General features: G+C 41.6%; 1 protein-coding gene across 11 annotated transcripts in view; it reads left to right on the top strand.

Moving 5' to 3' along the window:
- MTA1 (metastasis associated 1) overlaps window positions 1-21,297 on the top strand; it is a 329,558-nt gene that overhangs the window by 67,209 nt on the left and 241,052 nt on the right. For all 11 annotated transcript variants that reach the window (XM_075844182.1, XM_075844191.1, XM_075844183.1 and 8 more), the window contains exon 4: window positions 3,931-4,057. In XM_075844182.1, the coding sequence (XP_075700297.1) occupies window positions 3,931-4,057 (127 nt within the window). The remainder of the gene's footprint in view (window positions 1-3,930; window positions 4,058-21,297) is intronic.

Here is a 21,297-nt window from a genome sequence, read left to right as displayed (position 1 = left end):
CCGATGACTATACATGGCTAATGCGCAGGCGCGAACCCACGTGATGTCATAGACATGCGCAAACTAATCCTTAGGACGCCAAAATCAAAGTATTACATGTTAACGTTTTTTTAATTGTTCTTAGATGTACATGTTTAATAATGGACACATTAATTAGCACATTATGCACTTTTCTTGTGTATTGAGAAAATATTTGTATTGATCACGGTGGCTACTATATGTATTTTTATATGTAATGTCATTTAAAGACCTCTGTTTTTAGGACTATTTGTTCAGCCCCCATATATACCACTGTTTTGTACACTATCAACATGCTTTAAAAAGGCTCGACAAATACAGCCGAAACGTTGCACAAGGGCTAATAAAACCCACTTTTTTTCACTTTGAATCGGTGTGCTGCCTATTCTTGGAAACATATTGAAAGATTTGGAGCCAAAACCCCAGGCGTGCACCCATCCGTTATTTGTGCTGGATTTTGGACTCTCTGTACATTGATTTTCAATAGTGACGGATCCGGTGCAAATGGTTTCCGGTTTGTCTGAGCTGTGCAAGGATTCCCTCTTGACTGAATCAATAGGGCAGCCAACTATGTATGGTATTCATTCCATCAAAACGACAGAACCCTTGCACAAGTGAGACAAACCGAAACCATCTGCACCGGATCCGTCACCATTGAAATAAATGGTGATGCAAACCTATGGTTTCCGTTTGTTTTAACCCGTTAGTGACCGGCCCATAGTCTTTTTACGTCGGTCACTAACGAGCCTTATTCCGATGCCATAGACTTTTTACGTCGCGGCATCGGAATAGGTGAACAGAGCAGGGAGTTGTCAAATCTCCCTGCTCTCAGCTGCCAGAGGCAGCTGAGGGCTTGGAGCGTCCCTGCTCTGCCGGGTGAGATCGATATTAGTATTGATCTCACCCGTTTAACCCCTCAGATGCGGTTCTCGATAGCGAGCACCGCATCTGAGTGGTTTTGGAGAGAGGGAAGGAGCTCCCTCTCATCCCACCGACACCCGGCGATACGATCGCCGAGTGTCTGTGTCTCCCATGGCAGCCGGGGGCCTAATAAAGGCCCCAGGTCTGCCTGTAATAAATGCCTGCTAGATCATGCCGCAGGCATCACCTAGCAGATGCCTGTCTGTGTTAAACGGACAGGCAGTAATACACTGCAATACAAAAGTATTGCAGTGTATTATAATAGCGATCGGAGGATCGCATAGTGAAGTCCCCTAGTGGGACTAGTAAAAAAGTAAAAAAAATAGTTTAAGAAAGTTGAGGGGCTATTGAGGGACTATATACAGGATTATGTGACAATAAATAGCATTATAAGTGACAGCCAGCACGGTTTTACTAAGGACAGAAGTTGTCAAACTAACCTAATCTGTTTTTATGAAGAGGTGAGCAGAAGTCTAGACAGAGGGGCCGCTGTGGATTTAGTGTTTTTGGACTTTGCAAAGGCATTTGACACTGTCCCCCATAGACGCCTAATGGGTAAATTAAGGACTATAGGTTTAGAAAATATAGTTTGTAATTGGATTGAGAATTGGCTCAAGGACCGTATCCAGAGAGTTGTGGTCAATGATTCCTTCTCTGAATGGTCACCGGTTATAAGTGGTGTACCCCAGGGTTCAGTGCTGGGACCACTATTATTCAACTTATTTATTAATGATATAGAGGATGGGATTAATAGCACTATTTCTATTTTTGCAGATGACACCAAGCTATGTAATATAGTTCAGACTATGGAAGATGTTCATGAATTACAGGCAGATTTAAACAAACTAAGTGTTTGGGCGTCCACTTGGCAGATGAAGTTTAATGTAGATAAATGTAAAGTTATGCATCTGGGTACCAACAACCTGCATGCATCATATGTCCTAGGGGGAGCTACACTGGCGGATTCACTTTTTGAGAAGGATCTGGGTGTACTTGTAAATCATAAACTCCATAACAGCATGCAGTGTCAATCAGCTGCTTCAAAGGCCAGCAGGATACTGTCGTGTATTAAAAGAGGCATGGACTCGCGGGACAGGGATGTAATATTACCACTTTACAAAGCATTAGTGAGGCCTCATCTAGAATATGCAGTTCAGTTCTGGGCTCCAGTTCATAGAAAGGATGCCCTGGAGTTGGAAAAAATACAAAGAAGAGCAACGAAGCTAATTAGGGGCATGGAGAATTTAAGTTATGAGGAAAGATTGAAAGAATTAAACCTATTTAGCCTTGAAAAAAGACGACTAAGGGGGGACATGATTAACTTATATAAATATATTAATGGCACATACAAAAAATATGGTGAAATCCTGTTCCTTGTAAAACCCCCTCAAAAAACAAGGGGGCACTCCCTCCGTCTGGAGAAAAAAAGGTTCAAGCTGCAGAGGCGACAAGGCTTCTTTACAGTGAGAACTGTGAATCTATGGAATAGCCTACTGCAGGAGCTGGTCACAGCAGGGACAGTAAATGGCTTTAAAAAAGGGTTAGATAATTTCCTAGAACAAAAAAATATTATCTCCTATGTGTAGAAATTTTTCCTTCCCTTTTCCCTTCCCTTGGTTGAACTTGATGGACATGTGTCTTTTTTCAGCCGTACTAACTATGTAACTATGTAAGGATGTAAAGTTAATAAAAAGAAAATGTGAAAAAAAAATGAAAAACCCACTTTTTCCCCTTACAAACGGCATTACTATTAAAAAACCAAAATAAAGTTAAAAAGTTACACATATTTGGTATCGCCGTGTCCGTAACGACCCCGACTATAAAGCTATTACATTACTTAACCCGCACGGTGAACGGCGTAAAAAAAAAAACACGGAAAAATTGCTGTTTTCTGTGAATCCTGACTTTAAAAAAATGTGATTAAACAGTGATCAAAAAGTCGCATCTACTCCAAAATGGTACCAATAAAAAAAAGCCCTCATACAACTGCATCGGCGAAAAAAATAAAATCGTTACGGCTCTTCAAATATGGAGACACAAAAACAAATAATTTTGAAAAAAAAGTGTTTTTACTGTGTAAAAGTAGTAAAACATACAAAAACTATACAAATTTGGTATCGTTACAATCGTAACAACCCGCTGAATAAACTTATTGTGTTACTTATACCACACGTTAAACGGCATAGATTCAGGACCCAAAAAAGTGGCGAAATGTCCGATTTTATTTTTTTTTCTATCCCCCCCCCCCAAAAAAAAGTTAATAAAAGTTAATCAATAAATAATATGTACCTAAAAAAGGTGCTATTAAAAAATACAACTTGTCCCGCAAAAAACAAGACCTTATACAGCTATGTCGACGCAAAAATAAAAACGTTATAGCTCTTGGAATGCGACGATGGGAAAACGTAAAAAATAGCCTGGTCATTAAGGTCTAAAATAGGCTGGTCATTAAGGGGTTAATCAAGGTTCCGATCTGACAGAAAGCTCAGACGGAACCTCACAACGAAACCCTGACGCAGATGTGAACGAAGCCTTATATTTCAACTTAGATCTCCTGTGCTTCAAGGCAGCAGTACCAACGTTGTGTGTAGATACACTTCACTACTATTGAGGGTGTATCCTGCATATGGAGGCGACACGTAGAATAGACACCCCAGCTGCTAGTGATATTGAGAAACCCTTGCTGATATCAATAACGCTTCACATCTGACTTGTATGTGAGATGCAGGAGGTCTGTGTTGTAATATTTGTGGCTATCGGACATCTTATTCTTGGGTTATAGGTTTAGGATAGGTCTTGAATCCTTTCTTGTTCTAATGTCATGCCATGTATGTGATAAAACCACCACTGAGCACAACTAGTAGCCACAAAACAAAATGTTCTTGCCGTCATAAGATGTTCCTGAAAGTAAGTTTAACTATGGATATCCACAGGCGCCCTCCTCACTAAGTTCCGTATCTCAAAATAAGAGCCATTCCACATTTTTTTCAGGGGAAATGGAAGAAGAAATGGAGAATCCTGAAATGGTGGATTTACCTGAAAAATTAAAGCACCAGTTACGGCACAGAGAGCTGTTTCTTTCTAGACAGCTTGAATCCTTACCAGCTACACATATAAGGTGAGTAAGAATGTTTTCACTTAGATCAACATGGACAAGTATAGTAGAAGAATATGTCGCGAAAAAGGAGATCCATAACATAAAATGGTAGAAATGTTTCTTTAGCAGGTCCACCACAATGGATCTGAAACAAAGCAATGAAGGTGGGATTGAAGTGGAGACTTTTGAGCTTCAATTCAAGAGGTTTAAAGGCTATGAACACCTTTAAAAAGTGTATTTTTTTTAAAAAGAAAAATGTATCAATGTGTTTGGTGCAACTTTGTAAATTACGTTTTATTAAAAATGTTTACTTTTTAAATACAGCTGCTTTGTATTCTGTATACAGAGCAGCTGTATCTTGCGCTGGAACCTGTATCCATCAGATCAGCGACACTGACTGGTTCAGTGACAGCGGGTCCTGTGTGTCGCAGGTGCGACCGATAACAGGTGGATCCTGTGTGTCCGAGACACGCAGGACCCGCTGACACTGAACCAGTCAGTGTCGCTGATCTGATGGATACAGGTTTCAGCGCAAGATACAGTTGCTTTGTATCTTGTATACAGAGCAGCTTTATCTAAAAAGTAAACATTTTCGATAAAAAGTAATTAGAGAGTTGCACCAAACAAACTGATAGACATTTACAGTCCAAAGAGTTGTACATGCGAGTGAAGGAGCCCATCATTAGGCTGAAAATACTGAACAAACCTATGCGAAATATAGCAGAAAGTTTTGGAGTGGCCAAATGAACAATTTGGTACGTCCTTAGACAGAAGAAACACACTGGAGAGATCAGCAACACTATCATTGTTCAAAGTCTAGAAACGAGACGTCTTCATAAATATAAATACAAAGGCTTTATCTCTAGATTCAAACCACTGTTAACCCCTTAACGACCGGCGTATAGTGTTTTTACGTCGGCCAAACGGGGTAGTTCTTCTGAAGTGTCGGCTTTTCACGTCGGCACTTCAGAAGAACTTTCCCCGCATCGTGCGGGGTGCTGCTGAGGACCGCCTCGGTCTTCAGGGCAACGATCAGAGACCACTAGCAGTGGTCTCCGATCGTATTTAACCCCTCAGATGCGGCAGTGAATAGCAGGTGCCGCATCTGAATGGTTTGGGAGGGAGGGGGCCGCATTGGAGCGGTTTTCCCGGTCATCGGGTAATCTGCCTCTGAAGCCGAGGCTGTTAGCAACAGGATTGGTTTCAGAGTGATGATCGGAGCCCAATAACAGTGGTCTCCGTTCATGTGATCACTGTGAGAACCATTCACAGTGATCACAAAATGAAAAACGAAGTGTTTCTCCTACCTGTCTCTCTCTCTCTCTCCTCACACTTGTTACTTTGTATGAGAAGAGACAGAGAGAGAATTTCTGTGACAACAAAGACACTAAATGACAAAAAATCTAATATATAAACTTCAATTGTATACCTAGGCTAGGGTTATTCTTAGGGCACGTTCACACGTGACGGAGTTATTCCGCTGCAAATGTTGGTGCAGATTTGGGGCAATTACACAACTAATCTGCACCGACATTTGCATATTTGACAGGTAATTCAGACGTTGCAGAAAACACAGCGGACTTGCCACAGATTTCAGTTTTTGCATTGCAAAGGCTGAAATCCACAGTGAAATTCCACTTTTTCTCCGCAACAGACAGTGCATGCTGCGGACTGAAAATTCTGCACCGCAGCTGAACTAACTTTCCTAAAAATGTATAGAAACAAATTTAAAAAAACGGCCGCTGGAGAATTTCACTGCGGACTGTCCACAGTGGAATTCCACAGCAATTCCACCACGTGTGGGCGTGCCCTTAGGGTTAGTCTAGGGTTATTCTAGGTTTAGTCTAGGGTTAACCTAGGTTTAGTCTAGGTTTAGTCTAGGGTTAGCCTAGGGTTTTTGTGTAGCGTACGTGTGTGACGTCTGTGTATTATTTTTTTTTTGTGTAAAAAAAATAAATATATATATATATGTATATATGTATGTCTACGTGTTTGTTCGTCATCAGTGTTTTGTGAAGCGTGCTTTTGTGACGGCCGTGCATTTTTGTGTGAACAAAAAAAAAAGTTAAGAAAAAATAATACATTTGTCTGCGTGTGCGTCTGGTTATAGTCTTTGTCGTACGTGTGTGTAATTACAATGGCCCATAGAAGGTTCACGGTGGAAGAGGCAAACCCCATGTTCATTTCTGACTCGGATGAAAGTGATGCAGAAACCGCGTCCGAGGTAGAAATGTTGTCTGACAGTGATACGCTTTCTGCAATTCAAGTGTCGCTGCAGAGTCCACAAGCACAGGGCATGTCGCAGAAGTACCACAAAACACGGCCCACTCTATTCCCCCAGGATATATGGAGTGGGTACCCACAGAGTCATTTTCCCCTAATATCCCAGAATTTATTGCCACACCAGGGATAAATATTAAATGTGGAAAACTTTACAGCCCTCGATTTAAAAAATATATTCATTACAGATGAACTATTGGAGCTGGTTGTTAACCAAACCAATCTGTATGCTCGCTAATTCCTTACTGAAAAGCCAACGTCCTCCTATGCAAAGCAGTGGCACCCCACAAATACTGGCAAACTTAAAAATAATAATAATTTTGGGCTCATCCTCAACATGGGGTTAGGGAACAAGCCCTACACATGCCACATGAACAAGGTCATATTGGTCAACAAGCCCTACACATGCCACACCTGTTTTTCCAGCCATTATGACCAGAAGCAGATATGAGGTGCTAATGCGCTTCCTTCATTTTAATGACAGCCACATCCCCCCCCCCCCCCCGTAGTGACCCAGGCCGTGGCCGCCTGTGTAAAATAAGGCCCCTGATAAAGATTTTGGAGGAGTCATTTATGCCGGTGTAAAACCACGAAAAAAACCTAGCGGTGGATGAATCGCTGATGAGTTACAAAGGCTCTCATTCCGCCAGTACATCCCCTCAAAGAGAGCAAAATATGGGGTTAAAATCTACATGCTCTGTGAGAGCGGTACATGCTACACATCTGCCTTTAGAGTTTATGAACGGGAGAAGTAGCAGAATGTGGAAAGGTGTCACTTTTACCAGTATGTCATATGGTGTTTCGAAATGGCTTAAGAAAAGTGCCACTTTTGTAAAAAAAAAAAGATGCAATTTAAATTTTTTTGGCCCAAGTTTGGACAAATTCTGTAAAGTGTGAAGGGTTAAAACAAAAATTGAACTGCTAAAAATAGACCTTTAGAGTGTCTAGTTTGTAGAGCACAATGTTTTTTTTACCATTATTTATTGGACTTCAAGTCCATTACCCATACATTAATACCATGGTGTAAAAAACGAAATTAAGACATTTTAGTGCGCAATTGAAAAAACTTGTCTTTTTATACTTTTATTTCTGGTCAAAAAAAATAAACTACACCTCCAAGTCAGGTGTCCTTATGTTCAGGATAAACGAAAGAATATATTTCAATACATTTGTATGATACAATTACTTTTAATTTCAAACTGTTACATTTTAAATGATATAAAATCAACATTTTTCTTTTTTTTTTTGTCTTTCCACAGCTATAAAAAAAAGTAACAAAAATGTTACCTATACATATATACCACAAAAAGGAAGCACTACATGTCCCAAGAAAACAGTGCAAATTTCACATCGATACATAAAACACATACAGAGTTATACTGCGTTACATCTGTGAATAGCAAAACTGCGAAAATTGCTCTGGTCACTAAGGCTTAAAACACCTTCGGTATTAAGGGGTTAACACTCAAGAACAGAAAGGCCAGATTAGACTTTATTTTTGTTTTATTAGATATTTTCTAGCAAACACCCAGTTTTGGAACACCGTTCTTTGAACGGATGAAACTAAGACGAACTTGTACAAGGATTACGGGGAGGGACGACTACCATATATAGAGCGAGACTTTCTGCTCAGATTTAGTTAAATGTTGCAGAATTAATAGGACATAGTTTCACAGTCCAAATGGATAATAACTCAAAAGCACCTCAAGGCTACTTTTGACCTTCCTGACAGAGCCTCATTTTTCAAATCTGACGTGTTACTTTGTGGTAATAACTTTTGAATGCTTTTACCTATCCAAGCAATTCTGAGATTGTTTTCTCGTGACACATTGGACTTTGTTACTGCTAAAATTTGCTCGGTACATTTAGAATTTAATTGTGAAAAACACCAAAATGTGGTGAAAAATTGCAAATATCAGCATTTTTCAAAATTTAAATGTATCTTCTTGTAAGGCAGGCAGTTATACCACATAAAATTGCTAATTAACATCCCCCATATGTCTACTTTTATGCTGGCATCGGTTTTTTTGAACATTCTTTTATTTTTCTAGGACGTTACTATTCGGAAAGACAGGACGAATAGGAAAGGCGGTGGTGTATGTCTGTATGTGAGAAGCGATATGAAGGCGAGTGTGAATGAGACATTAGAGGGTGAAGATTGTGAGGAGGTAGAAACCTTATGGGTGGAATTATAAAAGGGAGGTGAACACTGAAAAAATTACTTTTGGTGTAATCTATAGACCCCCCAATATAACTGAGGAGATGGAAGGTCAGCTATATAAACAGATGGAGCGGGCTGCACATGCGGGTACTGTAGTGATAATGGGAGATTTTAATTACCGGGATATTAATTGGTGTCATGGTTCGGCTTCAACTGCAAAGGGGAGACATTTCCTCAACCTGTTGCAGGAAAATTTTATGGGCCAGTTTGTGGAAGACCCAACTAGAGGTGAAGCTCTGTTGGATCTGGTCATTTCTAATAATTCAGAGCTTGTTGGGTATGTCAATGTTCATGAAAACTATAGTTACATTTTACCTATACTGTAAAAAACAAATACAGGCTGGGAGGGAAAAAATACTTAACCCCTTCCCGACATCCGCCGTACATGTACGGCGCTGTCGGGAGGTGCTTCCCGCAAAGCGCAGTACAGTTACGTCGCAGTGATGGTGCGGGCTCAGAAGCAGAGCCGGCACCATCACCGCGGGGTGACAGCTGTATTATACAGCTGGCACCCTCCTGTAACTGCCAGGACCGGAGCTATTCTCCGATCCGGCTGATTAACCCCTCAGATGCTGCGCTCAATAGAGCGCAGCATCTTATAGGTTTTTCACCCGACTGGCAACCCAGTGATGCAATCGCTGGGTTGCTGTGGCAATCGGACGCTAGAAAATGGCGTCCGAGTCTGCCTTGTACGGGAGCCGATGAGGACCCGCCTGCGGCGCGTCCTCATGGGCTTGCTGTCGGTGAATAACTGACAGCGCTAATACACTGCACTACATATGTAGTGCAGTGTGTTAGAGTAGCGATCAGGGCATCAGGCCCTCATGTCCCCTAGTGGGACAAGTCAAAAAAGTTAATAAAAATCTGGTAAAACAATAAAAACACACACATTTCAAATAAAAATAAAGCTAAACTGACTTTTTTCCCATAGTAAGTCTTTTATTATGGGAAAAACAGTAAAAATTAAAAAAACTATACATAATTGGTATCGCAGCGTCCGTAACGACCCAAACCGCAAAACAATTACGTAATTTATCCCGCACGGTGAACGCCGTAAAAAAAAAAACCCATGAAAAACAATGCCAGAATCTTTGTTTTTAGGTCACATTTCCTTCCAAAAAATGCTATAAAAAGTGATCAAAAAGTCACATTTACTCCTTTTTCTCCTTCAGTCCTTGTGGAAATTAAAAAAAAATACCTAAACCTACATTTTCTTTGAAAAAATGTAGATTTTCATTTTTACGGCCTACTTCCAATAAGTTCTGTAAAACACGTGTGGGGTCAAACTGCTCACTATACCCCTAGATAATTTCCTCATGGGGTGTAGTTTCCAAAATGGGGTCACTTGTTGTGGACTTCCACTGTTTTGGCCCCTCAGGGGCTTTGCAAATGTGACATGGCCTCCGCAAACTCTTCCTGCTAAATTTGAGTTCCAAAAGCCAAATGGCGCTCTTTCCCTTCTCAGCCTCGCCGTGTGTCCAAACAGCCGTTTATTACCACATGTGGGGTATTGTGCTTTTTCTCCTTTAGTCCTTGTGGAAATTAAAAAAATTAGCTAAACCTACATTTTATTTGAAAAAATGTAGATTTTCATTTTCATGGCCTAGTTCCAAAATTTTTTGCAAAAAAACTGGCGGGTCAAAATGCTTGCTACACCCCTAAATAAATTCCTCGAGGGGTGTAGTTTCCCAAATGGGGTCACTTTTGGGGGGTTTCCACTGTTTTAGTTCCACTAGACCTGTTCAAAGCTGACATGGTGCCTAAAATATATTCTAATAAAAAGGAGGCCCAAAATCCACCAGGTGCTCCTTTGCTTCTGAGGCCGGTGCTTCAGTCCAGTAGCACACTAAAGCCACATGTGGGATATTTCCTAAAACTGCAGAACCTGTGCAATAAATATTGAGTTGCATTTCTTGGGTAAAACCTTCTGTGGTACAAAAAAAAATGGATTCAAAATAAATTTCTGCAAAAAAATAATGAACTTTGTAAATTTCACCTCTACTTTGCCTTAATTACTGCGCAATGTCTAAAGGGTTAAGAAACTTTCTAAATACTGTTTTGAATACTTTGAGGGGTGCAGTTTTTAAAATGGGGTGATTTATTGGCGGTTTCTAATATCTAAGAACCTCAAAGCCACTTCACAACTGAACTGGCCCCTGTAAAAATAGCATTTTGAAATTTTCTTGAAAATGTGAGAAATTGCTGCTAAAGTTCTAAGCCTTGTAACGTCCTAGAAAAATAAAATGATGTTCAAAAAACGATGCCAATCTAAAGTAGACATATGGGGAATGTTAGTTAGCAACATTTTTGTGTGGTATAACTGCCTGTCTTACAAGCAGATACAATTAAATTGAGAAAAATGCAAATTTTTGCAATTTTTCGCTAAATTTTGGTGTTTTTCACAATTAAACACTGAATATATCGGGCAAATTTTGCCAGTGACATAAAGTCCAATGTGTCACGAGAAAATAATCTCAGACTCGCTTGGATAGGTAAAAGCATTCCGAAGTTATTACCACATAAAGTGAAACATGTCAGATTTGAAAAATGAGGCTCTGTCAGGAAGGTCAAAAGTGGCCAAAGAGGGAAGGGGTTAATTTTAAGAGCCAATTTCCCCAGGATGAGGGCTGCAATTCAGGATAGAGACTGGGAAGAACTAATGTCAAATAATGGTACAAATGATACAAATCTACTTTGGGTAATTATACTGCAAAATGTATTCCTATAGGTAACCAGTATAAACGACTAAAATTAAACTCCACATGGCTTATACCTTCTGTAAAAAGGGCAATACATGACAAAAAAAAGGGCATTTGAAAAAGTACAGCTGTAGCCTTTGTAAATTATAAAGAGCGTAATAAAATCAGTAAAAATCAAAATGAAAGGCAGCTGGCCAAGGATAGTAAAACAAATCCCAAAAAATTCTTCAAGCATATAAATGCAAAAAAGCCAAGGTCTGAACATGTAGGACCCCTAGATAGTAGGAATGGGGAGTTGGTCACAGGGGATCAAGAGAAGGCAGAGTTACTAAATGGGTTCTTTAGCTCTGTATATACAGCAGAAGAAAGAGCAGCTGATGTAGCCGGTGCCAGTGCTGTTAATATATCAGTTGATATACTGAATTGGATGTAGATATGGTGCAAGCTAAATTAAATAAAATAAACGTACAGAAGGCCCCAGGACCAGATGGGTTACACCCTAGAGTTCTTAAGGAGCTTAGTTCAGTTATTTCTGTCCCCCTCTTCATAATATTTGGAGATTCTCTCGTGACTGGTAATGTGCCAAGGGACTGGCTCAGGGCAAATGTTGTTCCTATTTTCAAAAAGGGCTCTAGGTCTTCGCTGGGTAATTATAGACCTTTAACTTAACATTAATTGTGGGGAAAATGTTTGAGGGGCATTGAGGGACTATATACAGAATTATGTGACAATAAATAGTATTATAAGTGACAGCCAGCACGGTTTTAATAAGGACAGAAGTTGTCAAACCAACCTGATTTGTTTTTATGAAGAGGTGAGCAGAAGCTTAGACAGAGGGGCCGCTGTGGATATAGTGTTTTTGGACTTTGCAAAGGCATTTGACACTGTCCCCCATAAACGTCTAATGGGTAAATTAAGGACTATAGGTTTAGAAAGTACAGTTTGTAATTGGAATGAGAATTGGCTCAAGGACCGTATCCAGAGTTGTGGTCAATGATTCCTACTCTGAATGGTCCCTGGTTATAAGTGGTGTACCCCAGGGTTCAGTGCTGGGACCACTATTATTCAACTATTTTATTAATGATATAGAGGATGGGATTAATAGCACGATTTCTATTTTTGCAGATGACACCAAGCTATGTAGTAATGTTCAGACTATGGAAGATGTTAGTTTGTTTAAATCCGCTTGCAATTCACGGAGTGTTTGGGCGTCCGCTTGGCAGATTAAGTTTAATGTAGATAAATGTAAAGTTATGCACCTGGGTACGAACAACCTGCATGCATCATATGTCATAGGGGGAGCTACACTGGGGGAGTCACTTGTTGAGAAGGATCTGGGTGTACTTGTAAATCATAAACTAAATAACAGCATGCAGTGTCAATCAGATGCTTCAAAGGCCAGCAAGATATTGTCGTGTATTAAAAAAGGGATGGATTCACGGGACAGGGATGTAATATTACCACTTTACAAAGCATTAGTGAGGCCTCATCTAGAATATGCAGTCCAGTTCTGGGCTCCAGTTCATAGAAAGGATGCCCTGGAGTTGGAAAAAATACAAAGATCAACGAAGCTAATAAGGGGAATGGAGAATGGAAGTTATGAGGAAAGATTAAAAGAACTAAACCTATTTAGCCTTGAAAGAAAGACTACTAAGGGGGGACATGATTAACTTATATAAATATATGAATGGCACATACAAAAAATATGGTGAAATCCTGTTCCATGTAAAACCCCCTCAAAAAACAAGGGGGCACTCCCTCCGTCTGGAAATAGAAAGTATTTTTAATCCATTTTTTTATTTTTTTTTGTAACACAAAGTTTTACCAGAGAAACGCAACTCCATATTTATTGCCCTGGTTCTGCAGATTTAGGAAATATCCCATATGTGGCCCTAGTGTGCTACTGGACTGAAGCACAGGCCTCAGAAGCAAAGGAGCACCTAGTGGATTTTAGACCTCCTTTTTATTAGAATGTATTCTAGGCACCATGTCATGTTTGAAGAGCTGTAGTGGTGCCAAAACAGTGGAAATCCCCCAAAAGTGACCCCATTTTAGAAACTACACACCTCAAGGAAATTATCTAGCTGTATAGTGAGCATTTTGACCCTACAGGTTTATTGCAGAAATTATTGGAAGTAGGCTGTGAAAATAAAAATCTACATTATTTCAAAGAAAATGTAGGTTTCGCTATTTTTTTTTTTTCTCATTTCCACAAGGACTAAAGGGGAAAAAGCACCGCAACATTTGTAAAGCAATTTCTCCAGAATAAAACACTACCCTACGTGTGGTCACAAGCTGCTGTTTGGACACACGGCAGGGCTTAGAAGGGAAAGAGCGATTTTAACTTTTGGAGCTCAAATTCAGCAGGAATGGTTTGCGGAAGCCATGTCGCATTTGCAAAGCCCCTAAGGGGACAGAACAGTGGAATCCCCCCACCCCACAGCTACACTCCTTGAAAAAATTATCCAGGGTTATAGTGAGCATTTTGACCTCACAGATGTTTCATAGATTTTATTTTAATTAGGCAGTGATAATAAAACGTAAATTTCTTTCCAATGGGGCATTATTTACACGAGCGTTGCGAACCTTGGACGTGAAAAACGGCAGTTTCTCACGCCTGAGGTGCATCCGTGCTCGGCGCTGCGGGACGCGATGTCTCACATCTCCCATAGATGAGTTTATGGAGGGATGCATGGAAAAATAGGACATGTCCTATTTTCACACAGACCCTTCACGTGAACAGCCACATTGAATTACAAAGGTCCGTGGGACGGCCGTTGTTTCAACGGCCATCACACGGTCGTTGAACACGCTTGCGTAAATAAGACCTAAGTCGTAGATTTCGCTCAAAATTTTTCATTTTCTAAAAAAATAAAGGAGAAAATGCACCCCAACATTTGTAAAGCAATTTCTCCCGAGTACGGCAATACCCCATATGTGGTCATAAACTGCTTTTAGGGCACACGGCTGGGCTCAGAAGGGGAGGAGCGCCATTTCGTTTTGGGAGTGCAGATTGGTTTCTGGTCGCGATGTAGCATTTGCAAAGCCCCTGTGGGACCAAAACAGTGGAATTCCCCCCACTCCCCCAGAAGTAAACCCATTTTGGAAACTACACCCCTCAAGGTATTCACCTAGGGGTGAAGTGAGCATGTTAGCCCCGCAGGTGTTTTGCAGAATTAGTATGCACTCGATGTTGCAGAGTAAAAATTAGATTTTTTTCCATAGAAATGCCAATATGTGGTGCCCAGCTCATGCCACCATAACACGACAGCTCTCTAATTAATTATTATTCTGTGTTTCTAGGTTTTAGAATCGCCTTACATGCGGAACTAATCTTTTACATGGACATTTGACGGGGCTCAGGAGTGAAAAAGTAACATGCGAAATTGAGGCCTAATTTGGCGACTTACAAAGTATTGGTTCACAATTGCAGAGGCTCTGATGTGAAATAATTAAAGAAACCCCTGAGAAGTGACCCCATTTTGGAAACTACACCCCTCAAGGCATTTATTAAGGGGCGTATTGAGCTTTTTCACCCCATGGGTCTTTTCCCTAAATGAATGCGCTGCGGATGGTCAAAAGTAAAAATGACAATCTTTCCCCAGATACGGCAATTCAGTGGCAAATATGTCTTTCCCAGCTTATTCCACGGGAGACACCCCCCCCCCCCCAAAAAAAAATAGTTAAAAGGGTTCTCCCGGGTTTGGCGGTGCCATATATCTTGAAGTAAACTGCTGTTTGGGCACACTGTAGAGTTTATGAGGGAGGGATCACCATTTGGCTTTTGGAGCATGAATTTTGTTTGGTAGTAGTTTTTGTTTTGAGTATTACTGGTATTTCAGTTTATAATGTGGGGGTACATTTAAGCTGGGCAGAGTACATAGGGAGCATAGTCAGGTGGTATAATAATGGGGTAAAAAAATAAAATAATCCATAGATGTGTGTTATGCTGTTAAGCAATCCTTTATGCACAGGCCAGTGTTTCACTGATAAACGTTCTTCCTTATCCCCCTTTTGGTCCGCACCTTTGCACTTTTGGGAATTTTGCTGGGAAGTGTTGTCCTAGTATAATACGGGCACCCTCGCTTCCAGCAGATCTGTTTGGGCCCTCTCCTTCCTGGTTCTCTAATTTTAGGGCCTTGATAAATCGCTTTTTGTAACAGAACAAATGTTCCCCTCTGGCCTGCACAACCGCATATTTTTTATTTACTAATTTATTGGAGCCTTAAAGAGGCTCTGTCACCAGATTATAGGTACCCTATTTCCTACCTAATCTGATTTTTATTTTGAAAAATTATAATCTTTGAGCAAGTTATGAACCATTTTAGATTTATGCTAATTCATTTCTTAATGCTCAACTGGGCGTATTTTAACTTTTGACCAAGTGGGCGTTGTAAAGAGAAGTGTAGGACGCTGACCAATCCGTGGCATACACTTCTCTCCATTCATTTCCATCCTTACTCACAGCACAGAGTGATCTCGCGAGATCACGCTGTGATGTCACATACTCCCACAGTTACTTTACCAAAGTGTCTTGAGAGTGAATAGACATTGCCTCCAGTCAGGATCGCGCTGTGCTGTCATTCACGTAATCACTGGCGGCCCATATAAAGTATGGAAGCAGTCTTTCTATGGTACGGGCACCTTCCCGCAAATATATGGGAAGGTTTCCGTTGGCAATAGAAGTGAATGGGTCCGTAAATATGGATGAATTTTACGGTCGTGTGCATGGGGCCTTAGGTCTTATAAAGTGTTTGAATAATACATTCGATCTAAATCGGAATATTTTATTATGTTTAAGCTACGAAGAAGTGAAGTTCCTCTGTACAGATGTGGAAGACCGCTTCCTACATTAGTGGATCTAATCCATATGCAGTTGTATACCAGTATAGGAGCAGTATACAGTTGCGTACATATACTACCTTCTAGTTGTAGCAGCAGTTCTCAGGAAGTTCACAACTTACTGGGTGGTGTTCGGAGCACCGTGGTCCAATTAAATATGAGAACATGGAATTATTCATAAGGAACTGTAAATCTAATGAAATGTTATAAAACATGTATTATCTTCTAGTGAGAGTTTCACCACTGTCATTTTACAGTAAAAATCTCTATGTACCAATAACTAAATAATCACATTCTCTTCTCGACCCACATTTAATCCTGCAGTACAATTTATTTTTTTTGTACACATTTTTAATTATTTTTAATAAAATTACAGTACCTGGGCGTTTGGGTATAGGGTTGTCACAATACCAGAATTTGGACTTCGATACGGATACTTAGGCGGGATTCGCACGACAGAGTTTCCCGGCCGGGTGCCGGCCGTTCATAAATCGGCCGGCACCCGGCTGCATTAGGAATAATAGACCCCTAATGGGGCTATTCACACGACCGATTTTTTGACGGCCGGGTAAACCGGGTGTCAAAAATAGGACATACCCTTTTTTCGGCCGCTAGAAGTCTATGGGGCCGGGTAATACACGGCCATCACCGGAATGTGTCCCGAGTGATGGCCGGGTCTACCGTCGCTCGCGCACTCTCTCTCCTCCTCCTCACAGTGCAGAGTGCATGTGAGGAGGAGGAGGAGGAGGGTCTTTTATTGCTCGCTGTAGGAGTCGGAATCCCCAATCCCCGGCCGGGGATTGGGGATTCCGCTACAGGAGAAGTGCGTGACTGCACTGTCCATATATGGACACAGCGAAGTCACTCACTTCTGCAGCGGAATCCCCGACTCTATGGCCGGGGATTCCGCTACAGGAGAAGTGAGTGACTAGACTGTCCATATATGGACACAGTGACGTCACTCACTTCTGAAGCGGAATTCCCGACCTGTGGCAGGGAATTCCTCTTCAGGAGAAGTCAGTGACTACACTGTCCATATATGGACATTGAAGTCAGTGACTTCTCCTGGAAGGGGGGGATGGGTGCAACCTACAGGGGGCTGTGTGGCATCACCTACAGGGGGCTGTGTGGCATCACCTACAGGGGGCTGTGTGGCATCACCTACAGGGGGCTGTGTGGCATCACCTACAGGGGGCTGTGTGGCATCACCTACAGGGGGCTGTGTGGCATCACCTACCAGGGGGCTGGGTGGCATCACCTACCAGGGGGCTGGGTGGCATCACCTACCAGGGGGCTGGGTGGCATCACCTACCAGGGGGGCTGTGGGATTATCTACAAAGGGCTGTGTGTGGCAACAAATTTAAATGAAATTCATCCGATTTTAAAACGGACAGGGAAAAAAACGGATGCAAATCGGCCGGTAAAAACGGCAACTCGGCCCAGAACGGAATCGGAACGGATGCAAACCGGCCGGGAAAATCGGCCAAAAACGGCCGATTTTCCCGGCCGACACTCGGACCCTGTCGTGTGAATGAGGCCTTAGTGTAGTATTGTGATACTCGATACCAAAACGATACTTTGCCAACAACCACAAATAAAAAGTTCTTCCATTTTCTGATGTGAGGCGCATGGTGTGATGAATTCTGAACCTCCATGTGCCTCACATGAATAGTAATTAACCCCATCATGTTCCTCAGTCATAATGGACTACATTGGGTTAATGTGTGAGATACATGATGGGGTTAATTACTACTAATGTGAAGCACATGGAGGTTCAAAATTCATAATACCTCGTTCCTCACATCAATAAGTGAAAGAAAGCAGTTTTTATTTTATTTTTTCACAGTGTAAACCTCATAAATGACGCTATAAATTTGTTCTTGGGTTTGCGACAATACCGAATGTGTGTATTTTATGTATTGAGACTTTTATTGTAAAAAATGTCTTTTTTTAAATTTAGCATTACTTTATTTTTAAACTTTCATGTACTGGCATATATCTATATCCTTCAATGGACCCTGGGATGTCTGCACATATATGGTATGTCCCTTGAGGGCACCCTCCCTTCAATGCTGCAGTCGGCTTTAAACGCAGCATTCAACTGAACAGCGGCAGACATGAGAGGTTTCTCTGATCTCCGCCGTTAGAGCGGGGCTACGGCTGTGTAATAGTAATTTCACCGCTCCTAACCGTAAGTGACGACAGAACAGGACTGTGTTTTGCAGTGCGCCCGCCATTTTCTCTGTCTTCAGTGCACCTCATGCTGACCGCGCACACGCACTCGTCAGGAGCAGGGCAATGACTGTATTACACTGCAGCAGCCCCGCTGTACCTACGTTCATGTGTTACAATACTAAGCTGTGCGGCTGCACTGCTTAGTATCGAAATACATGAATTAAAGGTATCAAACCATTTGAGGGTGCACGGCATCTAAATAGTATCGATATTTCGATGCATCGTGCAATACTATTTGGGTATACAGGTATGTCTGCTTTATAGAGTAATGGTTGAGGTTTGTCGTACATAAATTTCCAGATTTCCCCCTTATTGAGCCTCATTTTCTTTAGTGCATGTAAGGCCATCTCTGGAAATCGGCTGTCCATGTACTTCCTTTCTGTCCTATAAAATAGTGGGGGGGGGGACAGACGGGGGGACTACAAAACATCACGTACACGTTTTCACTCTGATTATTCTATCTGGTGACGTAACTAAAAGTGAATAATTGGATAGCAACTAATACGTAAATTCAAGCCTTACATCAAAACAGACCTTACTAGACAATTCAGTTAAGTTGATCTGAACAATCTGAACAGGCAGAGCTGCAGTGTAAAGCAAGAAGAACAGCCTCTGAGCCTCTAATGAAAGAGAAGGTGGATTTAAAATTACTTTAGACTCCTAATAGTTGATGATCTTAAAAGGTTATTCCCAACATAAAGTTCAATGTTCAAAGCCCTAGAAATGTAAAGAAAAATGTCTTTCTAAATACCTTCTGTTTTCTGTAGTGCAGCGTTTGTAAGATACGCCCTTCTCTATAGCGCATGTCATTAGTTTCGTTGTGCCGGTCGTTTCTATGGGAGCGACCACCACCGCCGTTTCCTTCATTCTGTCGCGCCTGCGCACTTCTCCCTTTTCTCCTCTCTTCTATAGCGTGAGCGCGCATTCCCGACGCGTGCGCACTGTCTTGCCGGCATACCTCTTATAAGAGTCGTGACTCTTATCAGATGCCACACACTTGCTCCACCCATGTTCTCTCTATATTGTAATATAGAGATCATTTTGTGAGTCTTTTGGAACGAACACATTGTCTTGACTCTGTAAGTACCTTCCTAAACTTATAATTGTTTCATTATATATGATTTTAATCGTTGAAGCGCTCGGTGGGACTTCTGTAAGAGAGTGATGCTGCTATGAATGCTGTATAATAGCAGGCTCGGGGGCACGCACATACACCAAGCAGCACTGTGATTTTATTACAGCACCACTTGCTGGTGAAGAGTGATAGAAACACCCATTTATTAAAAAAAATAAAATAGGGTAAAAATTGGGTAAAAATTAGTTATTAATATGTAACATATTAAATAATAAAAAAAGTTTGGGTCAACTAGGGAATAAACCTTTAGGCTTCATGTCACTGGGGATGGCTTTACTTTTCTGCACTCAATGACCACTTTATTAGACACCCATCAAGTAGCGCATTAGACCACCTTTGACCTGCAGAACAGCAACAATTAGTCACGGCATAGATTTCCACTAGGTGTTGAAATTGTTGTTAAGGAATATTGGCCCATGCGGACAGGATAGCTTCTCGCAGTTGCCGGTAAAGTGTCCTTCTGTAGCTTCCATGAAGGGATGAACTTGGTCAGGCACAATGCTTAGGTAATGCCTACTGTTCAAACGTCCATCTACAGGTATCTGAGGACCCAGTGTGTGCCAAGAAAACATTCCCTGGACCATCACTCCACCTCCACCAGCCTGAACTTTTCACACCTGACCAGGAGAGTTAGATTCAAGCTGCTTGTACCAAATCCTGACCCTCCCATCAGAATGGTGCCACAGCAATCTGGATTCTTCTGGCCAGGCGATATTTTTCCACTGCTCAGTGATCCAATTTTCTTGCCTTTCTGTTTTCCAATGGCCCTCATACTGATTGTCTGCAGTTTTTAGGCTCTGTTCACATCTGCGTTGGGGTCCCGTTCTGTCATTCCGTCAGAGGTTTCCGTCAGAACGGGACCCTGAGCAGGCACAAACTGACACCGATGGAAACCAGAGGTTTCCGTCTCCATCACCATTGATTTCAATGGTGACTGAGTCGGTGCCCCTGGTTTCCGTTTGTCTCTTTTGTGCACCGGATCAGTTGTTTTGCCGGAAGCAGTAGTGTAGTCGACTACGCTATTTTTTCTCTATTGCTTCTGGCAAAACGATGGGTCCGGTGCACAAAAGAGACAAACGGAAACCACGGGCACCGGCTCCGTCACTATTGAAATCAATGGAGACGGAAACCTCTGGTTTCCGTCGGTGTCTGCTCAGGGTCCCGCTCTGACGGAAACCTCAGACGGAACGTCAGAACGGGACCCCATCGCAGATGTCAACAGAGTCTTAGTCCGTCCTTCTATCCTAAACACGTGTTGGTTGTAGCACCAGTGTTGTATTCGGCTTCAATTTGCTTGACAGTACACTGGCCGTTCTTCGGAACGATTCTGGACATCCTCCTCTGACCCCTTTCATTGACAAGTTGTTTACGGATCCCCTTTCACTGGATGTTTTTCTTCAATCACACTATTCTCTGTATACTTTCGACACTATTGCTTAAGAAAACCCCACGCGGTGGTTTTTTAAATACTGGTCCCGGCTTCTTGGCACCGATGTCCATGCTTTTTTCAAAGTCAATCAGATCGCAAAATTTTCTTATTATAATGTGGATTCATACTGAAACTGATCCACGGGAAACTAGGTCACTTGATTTTATGCTGCACCCCGGGGTCACGTGTCTAATTTCCATACACAGAAGCTCCAATCGTAAAAGGGCAGGTGTCCTTAATAAAGTGACCATTCAGTGTAGTGCAAGAACACAACAATGTCATGTATGATATTAGCCTGCAGACAACTCCTTTGTGCCATCGAGTATTGCAGGCAGTGCTCTGATTCATTTGCTTGTGTTACAAATGTATGTGAAAAGTTTTCAGTTCTGTAAGTAAATGTCTTCCTTTTCTTAATTCTCA

This window comes from Rhinoderma darwinii, chromosome 12, assembly GCF_050947455.1.
Source record: "Rhinoderma darwinii isolate aRhiDar2 chromosome 12, aRhiDar2.hap1, whole genome shotgun sequence".
Classification (NCBI taxonomy): Eukaryota; Metazoa; Chordata; class Amphibia; order Anura; family Rhinodermatidae; genus Rhinoderma; species Rhinoderma darwinii.
The sequence above is the reverse complement of the archived record's forward strand: the minus strand, read 5'-3'. Positions and strand labels throughout refer to the sequence as shown.